Source organism: Archocentrus centrarchus, chromosome 24, assembly GCF_007364275.1.
Source record: "Archocentrus centrarchus isolate MPI-CPG fArcCen1 chromosome 24, fArcCen1, whole genome shotgun sequence".
Taxonomy (NCBI): domain Eukaryota; kingdom Metazoa; phylum Chordata; class Actinopteri; order Cichliformes; family Cichlidae; genus Archocentrus; species Archocentrus centrarchus.
The window spans coordinates 29806381-29828797 of record NC_044369.1 but is presented as its reverse complement, the minus strand read 5'-3'; the positions used below and the strand labels follow the sequence as shown (position 1 = coordinate 29828797).

General features: G+C 41.2%; 1 protein-coding gene across 1 annotated transcript; it reads right to left on the bottom strand.

Moving 5' to 3' along the window:
* Window positions 1-1905: 1905 nt before the first annotated feature.
* On the bottom strand, window positions 1906-22161 carry gpr63 (G protein-coupled receptor 63). The gene is made up of 2 exons (XM_030721011.1): window positions 21700-22161; window positions 1906-5651 (listed from the first exon to the last, which is right to left on the bottom strand). Exon 2 carries the CDS (start codon window positions 5534-5536, stop codon window positions 4307-4309), a length of 1230 nt encoding a protein of 409 aa, XP_030576871.1. The 5' UTR covers window positions 5537-5651; window positions 21700-22161; the 3' UTR covers window positions 1906-4306.
* Between the last annotated feature and the right edge of the window lie 256 nt (window positions 22162-22417).

Genomic DNA, 22417 nt, shown 5'->3' with positions numbered 1-22417 from the left:
CAAGCTGAAAATAGAGTAAATAGAGCCATCTGAAGCACAGCTAGAGTCATGTGAAAAACTAAATACCTCACAGTCAATGTTTGGCTACTGAAGAAGCTCATAGCAGCTCTGAAGCCATCAGTGCTTCATCTAATAATTCTGCATCACATCAGAGAGAATGCTTGAAGGTAATATTAAGCCATCTGTGTGATGGTTGAACTTAAAGCAGAAAATAATGCTTGATCCTAAAGATCCGAGAGGAAATCCACCAAGGAATAAAACACTGGAAATGTCAGAGACAGCAGCAACTATGCAGAAATATCAAGTTTCTTTATACTAACACTAACATCTGATGCCAAAGAATATTATTCTATTGACAATTATTTTAAATAAAATACTGGAAAGACAGCATTCAGAAGTGCATCAAATCTTAAGATAATCTAAACTATAATGCCCATTAATTAAAGAATAACTGTGTCCATTTACAGAACCAGTCAAAAGTGTGTCCAAGCTTATGACTGCTTCTGTATTTACAGAATATTTCATAGCCGATGAGTTTCTCTGCCTTTTTTTCCTCTTTTTCTATACACTGTGGGCTCGAGCTTTCAAACTGATATAAAGGAGAAATAACAGCTCTCTTTGCACCTTGTGTTTCATAAGAAACACTGTGTTAAACTGAAGGCCGCAGCACTTTTGTCTTGCTCATATACATTTGTTAACAGCAGAATAGAAAGTTTCAGTACAGAAAAAACTGTCATTAACATAAAAATTCCACATTTCTAATAAGAATTCCTGCCATATAAGGAATCTGGGAAACTTTTCAGGGGCAGTCTGCAAAAGGTTTGAACACACATACCTGCTTGATGTGGTCACCTTATCACATGATGATATCTTTAATGATGTCCGTCCCTGCATCCGTCGTCCCTTTTTAGATCACTCACTCATTCAGCAGCATTCCTCTGCTTAAGACCTCCTCATATTACTCCTAACAACTTTTCACCTATGAAGCTCACTTAAAGGCTAAAATGTTTGTGAATACTTACAATACATTGTGCCTTGAGGTGACTGTTGTGATTTGGCACTATATAAATAAAACTGAATTGAACAGAATTCATTTACTGTGAATGCCAAACCAGCTTCAATTGACAGCCTCAGCCTTTCAATTCCTCATATAGAACACAGCACAAATTATTTTCTGGTCAATAATAGCGATTGAAAGAGTGAAGTTTTTTGAAGATCATGGTGATGGTAGAGAGTGATGCCAGTCAGCACATAATCGACAGACTAAACAGTGAATCGGGTTCGGAGTGCTGCAGTAAATGAGGTGGGACAGCAATAGCACCATAATCTTGAACAGATCCCAAACTACACTACATCTGTCAAGTCAAGTTCTTCAGTTCTCATTTCTGAGGCAAAGAAGAAATCTGCTTGCTGGAAAAAACCAAAAACCACAACCCCCCCCCCAAAAAACTATAAGGTACTTCAAGGGTACATCATGTCCAAGGGTCCATAACCATTAAACAAAAACTCCGCTTACGACAGTTTACCAAGGTAAGAAATGTCTATTTCTTTATTACATTCAACAATACAGTACACTGAAATTGCACATTTTCACCAGATATAGCAGCATTCTGACTGGCAAATGGACTAGTTATTAGGCACAATCAAGACATTTAAATAGAAATATACATGTTCAAATGTGTAATGGCCACTTTCTGACCACAACTAGATTCCACTTAGCTGTTAATGTACATGCCTGGTAAAACTAAATTCTATACAGCTAAACACACTGTCCTCTACCTGCAACAAAATCATCTGAGGTCAGGCCAAGCCCAGGCTATCTTCTTAAAATATAAAAGAAACACACACACACACACACACACACACACAAAAAAACCAGCCCCACCTCACATAGTATGTGCCAATCAGTGCATTTTAGGAGTTGTAAAGCATTTTCCCTTTTTTTAATGGTTATCGTCAGACAATTACTTCACTTGAAAGTTTTTTTTTTTTTTTTTTTTAATTGAGAGCCATTGTCTCACCTTTGGAGGAGTGGGTACTGTGGGCTCAGTGGGTACAGAAAGTCATGGCTGCAGTGATGGCTTTCGAGCAGGTTTATCCAGTGCAGCAGTTTTAGATCATCTGGTCTGTGAAGCAGGGCTGGGTTTTACATTTGAATTTCCAAAAAGATGGCATCACATATTTGGACTGTTTCATGATATTATTTCCAAATTTAGGCTTATTTTAAGCAAAAATATTTAATGCCTCTTTTGACAAGACAGAACTTTGGCACTAAAAACTGTACTGAAAGCCTAGTTATAAGTCACCTGAGTTGGCCTAGAACTAGCTGTAAATCTGAAGCTGCTGCTGGTGGAGATAAGCATCTTCACCTGTAAGATGCAGCCACTTATCAACTAGTAGGTCATTCCTATGTCTTAGTCAAAGACAGATGTACCTTTTGCTTGGTCTGTTATCTGAGTACCCAGACAAAACAGCCAGAACAGAACATTTATTACTTCTGGAAATACAATTTCCTGAATGGCCGAGACTCCCTACAGGCTCAAAGGCCAACTGGACTTCCAGTGTGTTTCAAAAGATGAGCTCAAGTTTCAAGATTCAAGTTTGGAAAATATCAGATAGGCACAGAGATCCAGCAGATTTAGCTTTGAATATAAAGATGTATATACTGGATATAAAAATGAACAACCTAAGATTTCCACAGAAGTGAACCCAAAATTGTCCATTATCTGCTGGGGTCTCGCTGCTGTCTAGGACAAACTGTAGGATTTACCTGGCCTATCCACCTGTTGTGAGGAACTCTCTTCCACATGCCGAGTCCAGTTGTCATTGAGCTGTTGGAAGTCCCACAACTTGCAAAGAATCTTCATATATACCCTGTCCATTCAAAGTGGTGAGTCACACTGACATTAACACTGCATTAAATCACTGTGGGGGGGATTGAGGCAGATAATACAAAAACATCCAACCTGACATTTGCCATCAATAAAACATCATATTACACCACACTGGGCAGGCTGAACAGATCTACTGCACACACGGTGGTAGATTATTCTTGGACAAAAACATATTTGCGCTTACTTAAAATATTTGCTCCAGGATGTTGGGTACAGGGTATCAGCACCTTTTAGTTGAGCCGATTATATTCTGCTACCAAGAACTGTAAAGTCCCTGAAGCTGATATTGGACGGCTCATAAAATCTGAAATCTTTAGACCATAAACTTGTCATCAAATATTCTGACCTCAAGGTTTACTCACCAGCTGTTCCTGGTGGTTTTGACAGTATCTTAAAGTGTGAACAGATAGAGCACTCTTAATGTCTCCACCCTGTCAAATGATGTAGGTCACTCAATAACACCTGAGATATACCCATTTTAGTTAAAAGTCCCCCAGAAAGCTAGTCTAACCAAAAGATTTAAGATATTAATTTCATTTTTTAAAAATGTATATATTTTTGGGTGAATCGAGAAGTGGTTTGAGTGCTGGGAATGAGAAAGGTTTTTAAGTAGCATTGTGAACACTCGACTACATTAAAGAGAAGTAGAAAACTACACATTTTAAAAGCATATGCACAAAGCAAGCTGCTGGCTAAAATCTGCAAGGATTCTGAAAAGTGTTCCAGCACCCAGCAAGGAGCATGTCTATTTTCTGTTGCCGCAAGAGATCATACTGAAGGGCTGCTTATGTTTACTTAAGCCGTGTCTATAATCCATAAATGACAGAAGAACGTCACTTTTTTGCAGTTCTCCTTTGCCCTTTCAAAAGGATTCAAACACTCTGAATTTCCTGTCTGACATATATGTAATTACTACCCAATAACCGGCTCTATATTTGATAATGTTGCTACTTCATGTGGACTTACCTGCAAAAAAGCTCAAACAAAACTCTTCTTCACTTGTAAAATATGTGACCAGTCTGGTTTGATGTTCAATAGGAAAAATGTGTGTTCCTAATCTTCAAGTAAGTTATCAGAAAGAACAGTTTCAGTACTGAAAATCAGCTCTTACACTGCGACACCAGGGAAACGTTGCCACCAAAGGCATAGTCCTGTTTTTATCTTGTAAAATCCCAGGTAATATCACAACCTTTACAACTCTTGGATGTTTGGCTCAACCTGTACCTTCTGGATTAGATCTTCAATCTGGTTTGTGTAGCAGTAAACCATGCCACGTCAGTCCCCTATGTTTTTAATGCAGTGTTAATTTCAGTTTTAAAGCCTGCTAAGAGACATAAACCACCAGAAAAAAAACCCTAGTGAGGCAAGGTACATTTTGTAAAGATGTATTTTAACAGTGTTTCAGTGTGGAGTTACACCACAGAGCGATGCTCTCCACATATATACACAGCGCTAGGCTGTATGCGCCTTTTTGTGTTGCCTGGCAGCTGAGGAAGAAACTTAAAGTATTTGGGCATCAGATCAAGGCAGGCATCGCGGAACTTCTTGATCCGCCAGTAGTAAATAAGAGGGTTGAGGGCTGACTTGAGGTAGCACAACCATAGGGCCCATGTGCTGATTTGAAAAAAGCTGTCTTTGTGGTAGAACCTGTCGCTGAAGGTAGTTACCAAGCTGAAGGCAGTGAAGGGTGCCCAGCACACCGTAAACACAGAGAAGAGGATGAGGATGGTGGTGAAGGCACGGGTCTTGAAGCTCATGTCTATGTTCATCTTGAAGGGCCTCTGGAGGCTGAGGAGGCCCAGTTTGCTGGCCTGGCTCAGACAGACGCTGTCTGTGTGGCTGTGGATGCGAATGGCGTTGTGACGGATGGTGTTCAGGATCCCCATAAAAGTGTACAGCATGACCATGAAAGGTATGAAGAAGAAGACTAGCATTAGTATCAACACATAGGCATGGTAACCAGGCTCATTGTTGTAGCCAAATATACACTGAGGAGCCCTGGGTGGGATCTGTAAGGGAGGTGAGCCAACAGCTAGAGGGAAGGAGAAAATGAAAGAGAGTCCCCATGTGACCACTATGAGTAACTTAGCTCTCTGTGGGCTTAGCTTGTCTTGCTTCTGCACAATGATAAGAAAACGATCTAAGCTTATTATAAGCAGTATAGCTGCGCCTTCCATAACAAAGAACCAAAAGAGCATGGCAGAAACTCGACAGAAAACATCTCCAAAAATCCAGTCGGTGGTCACCACAGTAACCAGAGCAAAGGGCATGTTCAAGATGGCCAGCATCATGTCTGCAAACGCCAGGCTCGCCAGGAGAATGTTGATGGCCGAGCGCATGGCAGATCTCTGGTACACCATCAGGCACACCACTATGTTTCCTGACAGCGCCACTAAAAGGATGACCACCATGACAAAGCAGAAGAAGATCTGCAGCGGTAGGCCGACACCTTGCTTGATTTCGGGAGCCTCTGCTGTTGGGGTGACTGGCTCCGGGGGAGACCTGGAGCCCAGGGAAATGTTTGCCAAGGGGTACTCCATTGGTGGCCTCTCAGAAAGGTTCAGCAACCCCGTAACGAGGCAGCAGAGACTGGCATTAATGTCCCATGTCCTCGGGAGGGAAATGGTAGTGGAGAGAACCATTCTTCTCCAGGGTGGTCAGACATCGTTGCTGGAGAGTTCACATTAAACCTGATGTCAGACATGCAGATATCATCCCCTCAAGGCAACATGGCACCATCTTCATGGAAGCAAGACCCTAAGACATAAATAAAAAAAAATTTGAATTCCAAGTAGATCAAAAGGGCACAATAGGAGACATTCAGACATTCAAATTTCTCTTGGACTTGGACTCATGACAGTCACCCTCAGCTAAATGTTTGTAGCTTCCAATGTCCCTAAACTCACACAACTACGACATTTCTGAAAACATTAAGCATATTACAAGGACAGAATTGTTTATTATTGATATAAAAAGTTAGAATGAAACGCTAAAGATTGTTTTCAAGTGTTTGCGTTGTAGAATGGATGTTATCTGGATGTTACTTAGACCCATACCACCCAACTATAATTCTGAGGACAGATGGTAATGGCACTCCCCAATAGCTGCAGCTTCCTCTAGCAGGAAAATGTGCCCCACTCTGTCTTAAAAAAAAAAAAAAAAAGAGGAATACAACAAAAAAGCCAAATTGTTGACTTGGCTTCCAAATTAGCCAGATGTCACGGAGGCCCCACCCCGCTACGCACAGAACACAATTTCCCGATACCAGAGGCTGCAGATCAATGCCCTGATGGATCAGAGCTACTTTTGTCGCACAGAGGGGATCTATGCAATATTAGGTCTTTTAATTTTAACGTTTAATGCTGTGGCTGCTTGACATACACGTAGACAGGTGCCCTTCTTTCAAAACAGTGATCTTAATGTTTTCAACTTTGCTTCAGTTTTATTTCATAATCTTCTCATTCACAGTCGTTAAGGTCAAAGGTACATTTTTGAAGACACAAAGGTATTTATTGAATTGTTATTTCAGTATTCAGGGCAGACCTGGGTGATACGGCCCAGGTCTGCCCTGTGGTTTGCCCTGACCAGCCTGCATGAGGTTGATGGGAAACTAGGATTCAAATGTAAATAAGTGTGCAGTTTGTCCCATTTCGGTCACTAAATACTTGTTGCGATGCTGTGGCCAATCACAATACAACTTTGTTGTTTTTATTTTCAAGGCAATTGCTATTTTTTCTTTTTTTAATTTACATATGTACATGTGTGTAAGCAAATGCAGCTTATCTGTAAATGTGCTGGAACAGACATTCATGGAGATGTCAGCTCATATTTAAAAAAAAAAGAAAGTAATGCAGAGTTTTTAATAAGACACTGTGAGGACTCCGCTGCACTGATACGCCCTGAGGAAAAAGAAACATTTGAGAAAGTGCCCCTCTCCGGGTAAACTGAAACAAGATGGACGGAGGACTGCAGGAAATCTGTGCAGACTATTTGGACTTTTTCTCCTTAACTGTGGACAAGAGCTGTGATGGCCACGACACAGCTCTGAAAGAGTTTGAGATTATGGAACTGGAAGCAAAGCCCAATGAAAAGGACTACAACAGGGAATGATTTGTTCACTGAGGTAAGCGCAAGCTTGGATAGGCTTGGGTTGAAATGGGACAAACTGGCAGGTGTTACAACTGATGAATATCTAAATCTGACCAAGAAAAATGTCCGACCTTCGAAGCAGATGCAAGATAAAATGACTGAAATGAACCCAGAACTGAAATTAGTATTTTTTTTGCATTGTCTTATACATTAGGAGGTGTTGTGTAAGTCAGTGCTATAATTGGACCATGCTGTTGATCTTGTAACTGAAATAAGTAACTTCATCAGTGCAAGAGCGCTGAATCACAGACAGACTGTTGCACTTTTGATTCAGCACTGACAAACTGTAGATGAAGATGAAACTAAAAGCAAAATAGCAATTTTATATAAGCACTTATAAAGTCAAGTCTTGCGGCAGCACGGTGGCGCAGTGGTTAGCACTGTTGCCTCACAGATAGAATACCATCTGGAAGGCCTGGGTTCGATTCCACCTTGGCCCAGGCCTCTCCCTCTCTCTGTGTGGAGTTTGCATGTTCTCCCCGTGCTTGCGTGGGTTTCCTCCGGGTACTCCGGTTTCCTCCCACATTCCAAAGACATGCACTTACTTAGGTTAATTGGCTAATCTAAATTGCCCATAGGTGTGAATGTGAGTGTGAAAGGTTGTTCGTCTCTCTGTGTTGGCCCTGTGACAGGCCGGCGACCTGTTCAGGGTGTACCCTGCCTCTCGCCCTATGACAGCTGGGATAGGCTCCAGCCCCCCCGCGACCCTGACCAGGATAAGCGGAAGTGAATGGATGGATGGATGGAAAGTCAAGTCTTTGAAATTTTGCAAATACATGCACCTTTTGTTCACAATTGTTTTGGGGAATGCTGATTAAACAGTAGTAAATGTGGGTATTTTTACTATGCTCATTTCAAATTTTCATTCCTAATTGTAACATCTACTCCTACCAGTAGCAGTCTATAAAGAGATAAAATTCATATCGAGTGTGCAGCCTTCACAACAGTCCTAGTTTCTCATGTGGCCTCTTGGTTAAATTGATTGCCCACACCTGGTTTAGGGAATACCAATTTTTCTGTCTGCACATTACACAAAGATGCAGGACATGGCTAGCCTATCTTAGCACAAAAACTGAAAACTGGAGGAGACGGCTCTCTATGTTTTCTGTCCAAAAATGCTGTTACCAACACTTCTGAACTTGTAATTAATTTTTTTAATGAAGCAGGACCAAAAAAAAAATGGAAGATGAAACATAACAGCAAGGTTGCCAAGAGATGAGATCCTCACTGATTGGATCATTAAAACTGCATAGTTGCTATTGGCTCTACAGTGTGGTGTGGGGCAGATGAATGCACTGATTTTCATCAAGAAATAATTAAAGAAACAGAAATAGTTGAGGAGGACTGGTGTTCCATGTGAGTGACACTACACACTTAAACAAGCTCGAGGAACTGAACAGAATTTTAAGAAAGACCCTCGGATATGGAATCCCTGAAGAGATTATGGTATTGTATGTTGGGGTAATAAAATAGGCTCTCACATCTTAAACAGAAAGGGAATCTTTATAATGGAGAAGATGACTCTCACTAAGATCTAAAGGAGACACCTTTCTGCAGAAGAGGATGAAACAGATTGCCTATAATTCAGCTGAAGAGGACGTTACCTTCCTGTAACGTTAACAGTTAGAGAAATTTGATAGAAATACATTCCAAGAATGCAGTGTTGTGTGCTGTAGCCCACCTTGCCTTTTCAGTTCTTTGCCTTGGAAAAAATGTTAAAAATTTACCAAGTAAAAAAAAAAAAAAGGCTCAATAATTACATCTTAGAAGTAAATAGCATAAAGTTTATTTTCCAGTATACTGAATTAAAGCTCATTTGAAAGTGGAATACAGAAAGAAGAACCTCTCTCCAAAAAGAAATAGACTGTCTGGTGTGTTTGGCTGAAATGTGATAAGAAATCCTATTTCAGTTTTTTGTTACCACTGGGAGTAAGAGACAGCCAGTGTTCGACTGGACACAAGGCAAATACTGCAATAAAACCCTTATCACTAGTATAAACATTGGAGGCTTTGCATGCTGGCTGGTTGGTATTATTACAATGGATAGGCAGCCAGATGTAATAAATTTGCAGCACGAGTCCATTTGTTAATAGGATAACTTTCCACACAAATTCAGCTTTTTAGTTTTGTAGTTCTGTGTGGGTGTTAAAATAAAAAAAAATCAATCCAGTGTAATTATAAGCAATTAATGTGAGAACGCTGCATTTGAGCCTGTTAGAAAGAGCTGTATTTTAGCTGCTGTGGAAACATGGATATGCAGCCATTTGACAAATCGCGTCATCGTGCCATCTCTCCAACACACTAAGGAGACAAAAAGCTACAATAAGAAAATAACCAGCAGTGAAACTTGGGAGAGTTTGATTTATTCATATGCTGATGGCAAACTTATCATCTGCTGCAATTACCACTGCTTCATCACAATGAAAACCTGGTGAATGAGAGCAAAAAGGAGCAGGTTTAATCTTCTTGGCCCAATTCCCACTTCATTCATGCTGCCTTCACCGAGGTAGACTGCTGCACATCTACCTCAACAGGTAGGGTAGCAGTGTTCACTGCTCTTTTGCTTGCTTTAAGGGTGCAGTGACCTACAATGTTAAAATAGCCACTTCAGTCTCCCAGCAATCAATTAATCCTGCAGAGAAAATGGATGGTACTTGGTGTTCTGAAAGACGGGGAAGTGTTCAAACACTGTAGAGGCAATGCAATTATGTAATGAGAACTGCAGTGAGAATATGCAGACAGCTTTTCACACATCTTGTAACCTTGATTTGCAAGGAGAGAAAAGGTTTGTTGGAAACCTGCCTAGTGAGCCTACAATGGTGCTCATGATGGTGCTGAGAGATGCCAGTTTACAGTAATAATAACCCATCAAAACACCATGTTTATTTCAGATAGAACTGTTAAACACTGATGTATCTGTGAGAGTGTTTCCCCACACATAGGATTGAGCGGGCAGGCTGCCCAGTTATATGATCAGCTTCCCAAGTATATCTGAAGACTCTTTTTCACATTTTTTTAATCTATTCAACAGAACATGGCATATGTGCCTCATTAAGTAGAGGACAACACCTCACTATTATTTTGAAAGTGCAGTCATTGGTTACCAGTTAGCTCTAGCCTTCTTTGTCTCGTGCTTCCCTACTGCCTAGGAAAGACTTGATTATCCTCCATTGCAAACACGGACAGCTGGGGATCCGATAACTGAGTGGTCATTCCTCTTAGGACCCCTTTACACGGCAACGTTTTCACTGGAAACAGTGTCGTTTAGATGCGTTTCAGAAACGCTCTGCGTCTACACAAGGACACTTGAAATGGTAAAAACAATGCCAGGCCACAAGTTGGCAGTGTCTTTTGGGTTTTTTTTTTTTTGCTAAGCTTGTTTACACAACGTGCAGATTTGTTCATTATTCACAAAATGGCCAATTTGTGTGGACTGACAACGAGGTTGGATTGCTGCTGCACACAACACTTAATTATAAAACAGCAAAAACACAAGAAAAGATCGACTGTGAATCGTGCTACTCGAAGTTCGCTGAAGCGCTCATGAATCCTAACCCCTAACGAGTGTTGTTCATCTATTAGCGCAAGTGCTGAAAACTGTGGCGGTCGCAACCATAGTGCGCATGAGCAAGTAAGTGCCCCCGTTCCCAAAAAGCATCGCATTTGTGCGTTTACATGGAAATGCAGGCCGTAGCATTTCTGAAATGCTCCACTCTGGACCCCGTTTCCAGAACGCATTGTTTTCACTCCATTCTTGTGTAAACTGGAGGCCGAAACGCATCAAAACAACGCCATTTTCATTTTGAAGCAGTGTCGTGTAAACGAGGCCTTATAATTCTTTAAAGTCTGCCACCTGGGGTGCATGCATGTAAATTTCTCTGGGGATGACGCCGTGTGGTCACAAAAAAACCCAAAAGAACAGGCAAGCACCAGTGTTAATTTCATTGACGAAATATTTTCGTCCTAGTTTTCGTCGACACTTTTTTTCATGATGATAACGAGACGATAACTAAATAAAAACTACCTAAAAGGATAAAAACGATAACGAAATCAATTGACACTTTCGTCAACGAATGAAAACGAGACGAAAATGCTTGGCGGGGACGAAATCCAATCAGAACTTATTGAATTTTGTTACAGGGCAGGACAAGTTAGGAAAACATCCAATCAAACGCACAGTTGCGCAAATTTGCTCTAAACCCGGGAAGGACAAACTAGCCTGTGATTTGTCTTTACTTCCGATAGAATTAAGCTATGTAAACAATGTCAGCAGGGAGAAAGAGAAGAGCCGATGTATGGACACATTTGTCCTTTGATACTGTGACAAACAAAATGACGTGTAAACCATCTCGGGTAAAAACACGACAAATCTTAAACAACATTTGCAAACCAGTCACCCAGATCTCCATGCAAAGGTAAGAATTTTAATGTCATGCAAAGTGTTTTTCCCAGTTTAGCATTTGTTTAGAGAAAATCTCCACACCGCAGTGGATTAGCCTTTCCTAATCTTAGTCCTGAACACTGCCCTGTACCTTTCAGAGCGTGCACTACTGTAAAACGCATTATCTCAGTAAGGTGGTGTTAATGATCAGGTGTGTGGGAAGCAGGTGAAACGCTAATGTTAATATTATTAATAATATTCCATAACTTTTAATAAATGTTTAATTTTGTGTAAGTGTGTATGATGACTAATTCAAGGGAACTGAAGAAAAAGCATTTACATTTTACACTCTTTATATTTTAGTGGACTAAATCGACCGTCGATTTAGTCGACTATATTCTTACGATAATTTCGTCGACTAAAACTAAAACTATTCAGATGACTAAATTATGACTAAAACTAAATTACATTTTCGACAAAAGACGATGACTAAAATTAAATCAAAATTTGCTGTCAAAATTAACACTGGCAAGCACACGGACATCTGCAGGGACCCTGACGTTCATCGCCTGATGATGAAGTTTAGCTCACTGGACTGTAGCAGCCTTGCGGACATGGAAAGTACAATCAAGGCTTAAGGCTGCTTGATTAGAGTAAGAACTATAATCCTGATTATTTTGGTGAACACTATAATCTTAATAATTGAACATGATTACTCATTAACTGAAACATCATGCAGAAACTGAGGTTGCACACGGTCATATGGGAGGGTGTTAGACTCTGGCAACAAGGAGGAGTGGTTTTTGACCATAAATCGAGTTTTGCAAGGACAAAAGCCACTCCCTGCCAGGCTGCCTCCACTCTGGGATAGTATATGAAATGTGGCAGCAGTCTCATACTGGGTAATCTCTGCAGTCTCAAGAATGTTGCTAGGATATCCTTGAAAAGAAGCAGCCACAGACGAGATGGAAACCTGCAACCCAGGACTTGAATTTAACCTTGCTCTTAAGTACCTTTGAGCATTTCACATTCATAATATCGCACTCTGCATTCAAATGACATACTGTCTACCTATTCTTATTTGCAATTCAACATAGACATCTTGCAGCGCACTGCACAAAATACATGATACAAAACCATTATAGAGCGCTCTAAAAAAGAAGTTCTGCATTTCCCCCTCCCATCCATTCCTCTTCTGATATTACTTTCAAAATCAAAAGTACAGTCTCAAGACAGCAGGGTTTGTACTCAAAAGAGCTTTTCTGTGGCAAACATTTAATTTTTCACAGTAGTGAAAGCACAGGTGGAATTAATGTTGCCTCAGACCCTATGTGAGCCAAATTATACAGTAGTATTGTCATATTCGGCAGTATTAAGATGCTTTTGCTTGGATGCTTCCTCTTTATGTGGTTCTACACAAAAGCCCAAAGACATGGCACCTGACTACTCACGCTCTGTCAGGGAATTGAAGCCCAGTCCTTCACGTGACAGGCAGAGATGCTTTCCACTATCATTTTTTTCTTCTTTCGCTTGCTCCCATTAGGGGTTGGCACGTCAGATCATCTGTTTCCGTCTCACCTCAAGAATCCCTAGCAATCTGCTCCGTCACAACAACTCTCTCCTCCTTCACTACATCCATGAACATGGTCTTCCTCTTTTCCTTCTGCCTGGCAGCTCCATCTTCAGCAACCTTTATCCAGCATAGCCACGATCCTTCCTCTGCACATGTCCAAACAATCTCAACATTGCCTCTAACTTTGTCTCCAAAACGCTCAACCTCAGCTGTCCCTTTGATATACTCATTTCTAATCTTGTTCAGCCTGGTCATTCCCAATCAAACATCTTAACATCTTCAGCTTTGCCACCTCCAGCTTGACTTCCTGTCTTTTTGTTGGTGCCACGTCTCCAAATCATACATCATAGCAGGTCTCACTACCATCTTGTAAACCCTCCCTCTGACTCTTGCTGCTATCCTTCTGTCAAACATCACCTCTGACACTTGTTCTTGAAAATTTCCTAGACATATCCATACCTCCACAGGTATGGCATCTGAACCAACAGCCTTTCAACTCTTCATCTTCTTCATAGTTGCCTTCACTTCCTCCTTACTAATTCTCTGCACTTCCTGATTCACTGACTGCCATCCATGTGTCCTCCTCTCTCATTTTCTTCATTCACCTGCTCCTCAAAGTACTCCTTCCATCTTCATCACATTCTCTTCACTTATTAGCACAGTTCCATCTCCATCTTCACCCTGACCTACTGCCTTCCTTTCCAGCTAAATCTCTCTATTTATTTTCAATTCAATTTTATTTATATAGCACCAAATCACAATAGTCGCCTCAGGGCACTTTATATTGTAAGGTAAAGACCCTACAATAATTACAGAGAAAGCCCAACAGTCAAAATGACCCCCTATGAGCAAGCACTTGGTGTCAGTGGGAAGGAAAAACCTCCTTTTAACAGGAAGAAGCCTCAGGCAAAAGCAGGTTTAGGGAGGGCAGCCATCTGCTATGACTGGCTGGCAATCGATACGAGGCCTTTTCTCCTTCCTGAGTTTTCAGCTTCACATAGAACCTTTTCCTTTGCCACCTCTCTCTCTGCCATATGCCTCACTTCCCAGTACTCCTGTCTACCTGACTATCCCACTTTATCTTTGCTAACCTCTTCCTTTGAATACTTTCTGTACTTCTTCATTCCACCACCAAGTCTCCTTGTCTTCTTTTCTCTGTCCAGAGGACACGCCAAACACCTTCTTGGCAGTTTCCCTCAGCACTACAGCTGTACTTTTCCACTCATCTGGTAACTCTTCCCTACCACCCAGAGCCTGTCTCAACTCCTTCACAAACTCTGTGCAACATTCATCCTTCTTCAGCTTCCACCTCTTAATCATTGCCTCTGCCTTCACTCGCTTCCTCTTCTTGATTTTCCAAAGTCATTCTACAGTCATCTGATGCTGCCTAGCTATATTCTCCCCTCCTATCTCTTTCAGATTGCACCTTCTGCATAAGATGTAGTCCACCTGTGCGCGATTTCTTCTATTCTTTAACATTGTTCTATGTTCCCCTCTCTTCTTGAAATATGTTTCCCACAGCATTTCCAATGTTTTTGCAAAATCCACTACCATCTGTCCTTCTGCATTTCTTTCCTGAAGTCTGCTCCAATCAGCACCCTCTCACCACTGAAGACACTACCATTTCATCCAGCTTGCTCCAGAATTCCTCTTTCTCTTCTGAGATCCAGCCAGTGGGGCATACACATTGATAGCATTCAGCATCACCCCTTCGATTTCCAGCTTCAAACTCATAAGCTTGTCTGACACTGTCTTCACCTCCACAGCACTGTTCACATACTCTTCCTTCAAGAACACCCCTACTCCATTTCTCTTCCTATCTACACCATGGTAGAACAGTCTGAACCCATCTCCAATGCTTCCCTTCCACCTGGTCGCTTGCACACACAATATATCTACCTTTCTTCTCTCCATCATAGCAGCCAACTCTGTCCCTTCACATTTAAAGTCCTTACACTAAACTCCACTTTCCTACCTTTCCATATCAGGGGCAATATATTGATCTGGCTCTAGTCTGCCACTCGGTGAACATAGAGAGACAAAGACAGACAATCTCTGTCTCTATCCATTAAAATCAAACTACCACAAAAGTTAGACTGTTGACTTCTTTGTGAGTAATCTTACAAAGCAACTTCAATTAACTTATACAGGGGACCAAATAATTATTTCCCTCACTGTATGGGACAGAGAGGGTACAATATGCAAGTGAGATGACACAACAGAAAAACTCCAACAACTATGCCTTTTCACCGTCTCTATCTCTTTCTCTGTCATTACGTTCTGTTCAACACTCATTTGGAAATTTTTACTGCTTTTACAGCATTATAACATTAATGCTCAGACCCCCTCCTTCCAGCCACTTCATACAGCTCATACGAGGGGACGCCAAGGATTTACAAGCCAGCCGAGAGATACAGTTTAATCTCTCCAGTGTGTCCTGTCCAGGGCCTCCACCTGGTAGGGCATGTTGAAACACCCTACCTAGGAGATGTCCAGGAGTCATCATCGTCAGATGCCCAAACCTCCTCAGCTGTCTCCTTTTCATATAGATGAGAAGCAGCTCTACTCTGAGACCCTCCTAAGAGCTCCTCACCCTATCTCTAACGGAGAGCCCACCACCCTTCGCAGAAAGATCATTTAAGCCATATATATTCTTTTGGTCACTACACAGATTTTGTGGCTCTATGGTCTCAGAAATGGAGGTGCCAATTTTCATTGCAGCCGCTTTTCACTCAGCCACCCTAGTGGAAGTTGGAGGTCACTGCCTGATGAAGCCAAAAGAATCTATGCCAATGCCAGTAGACTGGCAAATAGAGTTTTGGTCAGAAGTTTACATACACTCATGGGGATGAACGTTATGGTAATTTGGGGCTTTCAATGATTTATTTGAACTGTTCTTTTCCCAGGGTGGCATGATGTACAGGACACATCTTGAATGACTTAAAAGAAAAAAAAAAGAACTAGGTGCACAAGTTTGAATTTTCTCTAATCCAGCTTGACTACACACTTTAGAAATCTGTTGAAAAACCCAGATGTGGCCAAGTTTCAATTGTCTTAGCTGTTGAGTCTCAAACTCAACAGGGTTTTTTTTTTTTTGGCATTTTTGGCTACAGCAGCTTTTATGAGTAGTGGAGGGAGACAGGAAATGCAGGAAAGATACAGGGGAAGACATGCAGGCAAATTGGCAACAGGCCGGGACTCGAACCTGTGCCGCCTGTGCCGCCCGCACCGCAACGCGGCATATGTATGTGATCGCCGCCTTCACCACTAAGCCACTCAGGTGCTCTGAACTCAACAGTTTTACCTCCAAGTTGAAGTAGCCCTCCATCATTCCACCCACTTTGTGCAATATACCACTACCACTAGCAGCAAACAACCCAAGACAATGATGCTATCACCACCATGCTTGTTATTACACTGTTCTCAGGTTTGAAAGCCTCACCTTTACTCTTCCAAACACACCTCTTGTTATCGTGGCCAAATAGTTCAATCTTTGTCTTGCCTCAGTTGAGCTTAAAGGTGTTGATTTTGGAACAGGGGCTTCTTTCTTGGTCAGCACCCTTTCAGTCCATGGTGATTTAAAACTTGTAAAACTTGCTTCGCTGTGGACAGTGATGCTGGTGTCCCAGCAATTTCAAGTTCATCCTAAACAATTTCCTCTCATCTAATAATGACAGTTTGGGTCTTCTTCCAGGGTTTGGCAAAGTGATGACACATCCAAATAATTTGTACTTAGGGATCATTCACAATTATCAACATTTTCCAAACCATACGCCGGGGGGAGGGGGTTAACACCCAACGTACGCTTTTCAAATAGTTAGAAAATGTCGGTCAGAACTATGTAATTTGAGCACTGCCCCCTGGCCGCCAGTGCCCGAGCCATCAACTCTCGTTCACTTGTACACTACTGCACCACTGCATGGTCTGCAACAATACGGCCTCCGATCTGGTGGATCAATTCAAAGGCCTCATTGAATTCTCTAAAATAGGCCATCATCAATTCACAAAATTACTCTACTGATGATATTAGGCAGGAACAAGCGGTGAGTGTCGCGCAGCAGGTGTGGAAAGAGACAAATTCAATAAGGAAGTGGAAGTATTGTTCCAAGAAGCCAAATCAAACATGGAAACCGTACGCAGTAACCCACAGAAAATGATGGTGAATTTTATGCAGAAGGTATGTACATTAAGTCTACATGTTCCTGGTGTGTTTTCATCTATGCTGGCCCGTGTATTTGTGTGTAATCTGGTGATTGGCGGCCAGCACCATTGCCAATTTTTGTGTAAGAAAACTCGCTGTCAACTGTCGCTAGAAGTCACTAAAGGACGAATCAAGGTCCGGGGGAGTGGGTAGGGCGTGTCACCCTCAGTGCCGAAGCAAGGTCCAGGCGATGCCATAGTGTACATAGAGATGCAGTACGAGCACTGCATGTACATGAAACACGGCGACAGCGGAGGATTTCAGGTTTCCAGCTAAACTCTAAAATGCTCTAAAAGTCGCCGCCAGAAAAAGTCAATAAATTTGTCACTAGTAGCTTTTTGGGGGAAAAAAAGTCGCTAGGTGGGTCTGAAAAGTCGCCAAGTTGGCAACATGGGCAGCCGGTGTTGCCAAAAACTGTTTGCAGCTTCTGCCACGTGACAGGAATGTTTTTTATGACTCAAAATGAATTGATATCATTCATGAGAGATAATGTTTGAGGTATGCTTGACAGATTATAAGTCAACATGTCATTTACAACAATATAAATACCACCATTCATTTTTTTTTTTTTTTAAATACTGGAAATCACTTTTTGGCAGACGATCACTTTTTGGCACAAGACCGGCTATACAGATGACAAATTGCTCTACTGACAGTGTACAGTGTGGCAGCATGTACATATATGCAGTGCAATACAGATTCACATTAAAATTGAAATCAGTTTATTCCACTCTATAAATATAAATATATATATATATATATATATATATTTTTTATACCAAGATTTTCAGCATTTTTCAACAAAAGTTGTTTCTAATACTTCCTATTACATTAAAATACCAAAGAACCAGGTGAAATTAAATGTTATGGAAAAAGGATCAACATTTTCTTTGTACAGTTTTGGTGAGGGGGGAGGGGGGTCTGAAAAAGAGTACTCTTTTTACACTTTGGAAAATGTTGATAATTGTGAATGACCCCTTACATACAATTGTTTGAAGTGATGATCTTGAAATCTGCAATTGCTTAGAAATGACTCCAAAGCCACGTTTCCATTAGTATGTACTCAGCGTGGCTCGGCTCGACTTGGCGCGGTTTGACGGTGTTTCTATTAGTACCTGGTACCAGGTACTTTTTAGTACCCACTTAGCCAGGGTTCCAAGCGATCCAAGGCAATCCGAAAATGTGACACGGAAGAACAGCATGCCACTGAGTGGCTAGGGAGTGTTGTCACTAGTGGAGTCACGAGAGCGACTCCTTCACCAGAATCAAGCATGCCACTTTTAAAACCTGACAGCAAGAAAATGGAGGCACGCAAAGCACAGGTTGAATGCCCAGACCGACAGTTTGCAGTGGTAGTTTTGCAACATGAGAGCCATCTGAAACACACACACAGCATACATATTATAACCCTATACTGCCGGGCGATCGCCGCTGGAGCACCATTACCTACCTGCCCCTACTAGCCGTGAACAGCTGGTTAACGCCGAGCGCTGAGGCGGCTGATCAAAGGAATTTTGAATTACCATAATTATGTGACCGTTTGTCCTATCAGAAAAATTAAAACGGTTTCTGAAAGCTGAAAAACTGCACTTCACAACCAACATAGAGTATTACTATGGTATTATTATGGTAATTGTTGCTAGAAGTCCACGAACTGCAGCACTTTTGAAGTACACTGAGCCAATTATGACATGTTCAGCGGTTCAGGGTTTTACTTAACAATGATAACCTTCATCCATTAAAACATTGTGCGGGGGACTTATGCATGATGATATTAAACTGGCATTAGCTATGTTAGCTTGCCTCTATGTCATCCATTGTTGTGTATTGAGCCGGATACAAATTACGTCAAGACACTACTGCCTGCGCTGCTATATCGACTGCACCCACACTGAGGTGGTCCTCAATTGCAATGGAAACACAACACGACCGTGGCGAGTCGTGGCGAGTCGTGCCAAGTCGAGTCGACCCGCACTGAGTAGATACTAATGGAAACACGGTACAAGAGACCTTCCCAACTTGTGTAAATCTACAATTCCCCTTCTTAGATCTTCCCTGAGCTCACTGGACTTTCCCATTGTTCTGAGTATTGGTCAATCCAATGAGTGCTGTCAAACAAATCATTTTTATGCTGTCAAAGACAAACTACCAGTTGTAGACAATCATGATCACTAATGAGAAGTTAATAGAAATTGGCCTTGTCGAGTTAAAAGACACTGTAGAACCTTCAGCACCAGTTATTAAAATAAGTGAGTCTATGTAAACTTTTGACCCTGGGTGGATGAGAGGAAGTCCAAAATAAATTCAAATTTGTGCAAATAATTCTTGTTTTTTTCTTTTAAAGATATATGCTGTACAATCATTCCACCTTAGAAAAAGAACGGTTCAGATAAATCATTAAAAGCCCCAAATTACTATGGCATTAATACTAATGATGAGTGTATTTAAATTTCTGACAACTGTTGCTAGTATCAGCCAGTAATATCAGCCCACCGATAATCAGTCTTGTCAGGCTCTACACTTGACCTGCCTCAGTTCTAATTCACACATGCAGAGCAGTAAAAGTAGTACACTCAAATTTAATTTAAACTTCAGCATTGAATCTATGCAGAACCTATAATGAAGCCTATGCAAGTGGACACTAGTTGGCAGTGGAATTTCTTTGTTCCAGTTGATCCTTTCTCTTCCAGTCATTTCAAAAAATGGTGGCGGCACAAGAAGAAGTAGCCAGATATGCAAAGATGAAATCAAAAGTACTAATAGCCTATCACAGTCATTGCAGGCTGCGTTGACTGTCACGTAATCAAATTTCAAGGGAGGCGTAAGTCAGGTTAGGCATAAGTTACAGCAAAGGGTTTCAGCAGGGTTTGCAGTTATGATGCACCCACAGCAAGATAGAGCTATTCCTGCAACACCAGCAATGCAGCACAATGCTTGTTTTTTTATGTATTTATTTAAGTTTGTTTGTTGTGCTTCAAAACACTGCTGCAGCACATTCATGGATAGAGCCTGATCGCTGCGTTTCATATGGCTTATTAAGCCAATCACAAATACACAACAGTTGCTTTACAGACTACAAGTTTTACAGTTTTACTACTGTTTACATGCACTGCCGCCATCTTGGATTGTGAAGCCACAGTGTCTGGGCTTTTTGAAGAGACGTTCCAGTTGAAAATTCCAACTTCAATTGGAACACACTTTATGACCCTCAAACTGAGCTGGAATTAAACTAGTGGAAATAAATTAGGTGACTAATGAATACATTATTTTTAATCACTTCTGTCCTGTTGTCATTTATTATTTAAAAAAATACAATTTATAAAGGCCAAATCAGTGCATTTACATTGTATGGTGTATTTATTTGCTACATTTATTTCATAAATTTAGGAATACAATGTTTAAGTGGAGCCTGGTGTTGCCTTCAAGATAACAGGATGATTTCCAGTCTCTTCCACACAGTGAGGTTTAAACACTGGTCGATTGCTACTTGTTATTATTGGTGGTTGAAGATGCTTTGAGCTCATCTCACAGATGGTCATCTGTCTTTGAGTGGTATGTGCTGGTGTTGTGCCAAAAAGTGATTGTCTGTAATTAAACTGTTGCAAATGACTTGTTGGCCTATGTCTGTCAAACATATCTCTCATGAATTATATCAAGTCTTTTTGAGCCAAAATGAATTTTCCTGTCACAAGGTGGAAGCTGGAATCAATTTTTTGGCAAAGTAAGTTTTAGATATCTTTTATTTATCGGGCTAAAAAGAGTCACTGACATTAAAAATACATTTTTCAATAGAGATCTGGCCAAGAGGGCAGCAGAAATTGCAACAAATATAACATCATACTATTATATCATGATATTTTCAGTTGTCAGAAATTACTGGACTTATTATAATGTAGGTACAATAACGCAGTCATAAGGCTGTTTCGTTATTTTATATAAAACTCCTTCATAAATCCTGTTGACTGCAATCTGTTTAGCAACATAATATATCACACATAGAGACGCACAGAAACGTCAGAAATCACTTTCTGGCAATCGATCATTTATTGGCACAACACCTGCACATACCTCTCACAGACAGATGACCGTCTGTGAGCTGAGCTCAAAGCTCCTTCAACACTGACCTTAATTTTAGGAATTTCAGTGTCCGACAGAACAGCAGATCACTCGGGCCAGGCCCTGCCTTCATCCACCACCAGCTCACAGCTATGCATGCCGAACCGAAGCTTCTCGTCGACGGCTGTTTTAGAGGGCATGTAAGCGCTTATTTCGACAGGATTCAGCGACAAGAGACAAGAAACGGACACTTTACATCCCCGCAGTCGACGAGCAGCGGGTGTTCGGAACAGACGGTCTAAAGGACGATTTTAGCAAACATATATAATCAGGCTTTTATAATAATAATAATAACATTATTGTTATTATTATTATTATTATTATTATTATTATTATTATTATTATTATTACACGGCTGCTGGTCGGGTTAACGCGCTGATATTACCTGCTTCATTCTCCCATGCTGGAGCTCAGGAGCAGCTCAGTCCTCCAAACGGAGCATCTCACCGCCCCAAAATCTTCCCGGTCGTCAGTGCAGAAAAAGCCAAAAAAAAAACCCCAAAACTGCTGCTGTAGCAAAGAAGAAGCCTGAATATGTTATCAAATAAAATGTTGAATCAACAACGCCACGGCCGCTAATGCCGCCACCTACACAAATGAGGACAGACGAAAAAAGTGAATCCGCGTTTGGCCATTAAGGCTTTGTTTCCAGCAGCTGCTCATCCGCTGCGGGAAAACGGGAACTTTTCCCACTCAAATCTTTATTTTCCTTCGTCCATATGCGACGTGTGAGCGGCCCATCCTCCACTGACAAATGTACGAGTATCACTGTATGTGAGCATCTGCTGTATGAAGTCCAAATTATCAGCACTCTTAGAAACTACTCTCACTGCCTGCTGCCTGCAGGAAGAACAGACAAGCACTACTTCCTATACGGGCTTTCAAAATAAAGGACGTCATTTTTATAAAGAAAACTGAATCGGTTTCGTAAAGTTTGTGTAGTTAATTGTTCACCTAAAATGCTCTGAAATTGTCTTGTAGTTGCCAAAGCTCAACCTTCTGTTGGCCTTAACCAGTTTGCTGCATCTAGTTGAAAATCATGTGATTAGGTGGAAGTGTGAAGTGAAGCCATGTGGCACTGTTGTTGTTTTTCCTCACAGATC

Coding starts and splice junctions, on each gene's coding strand:
- gpr63 (XM_030721011.1), bottom strand. CDS start 5,536: ATGGTTCTCTCCACTACCATTTCCCTCCCGAGGACATGGGACATTAAT.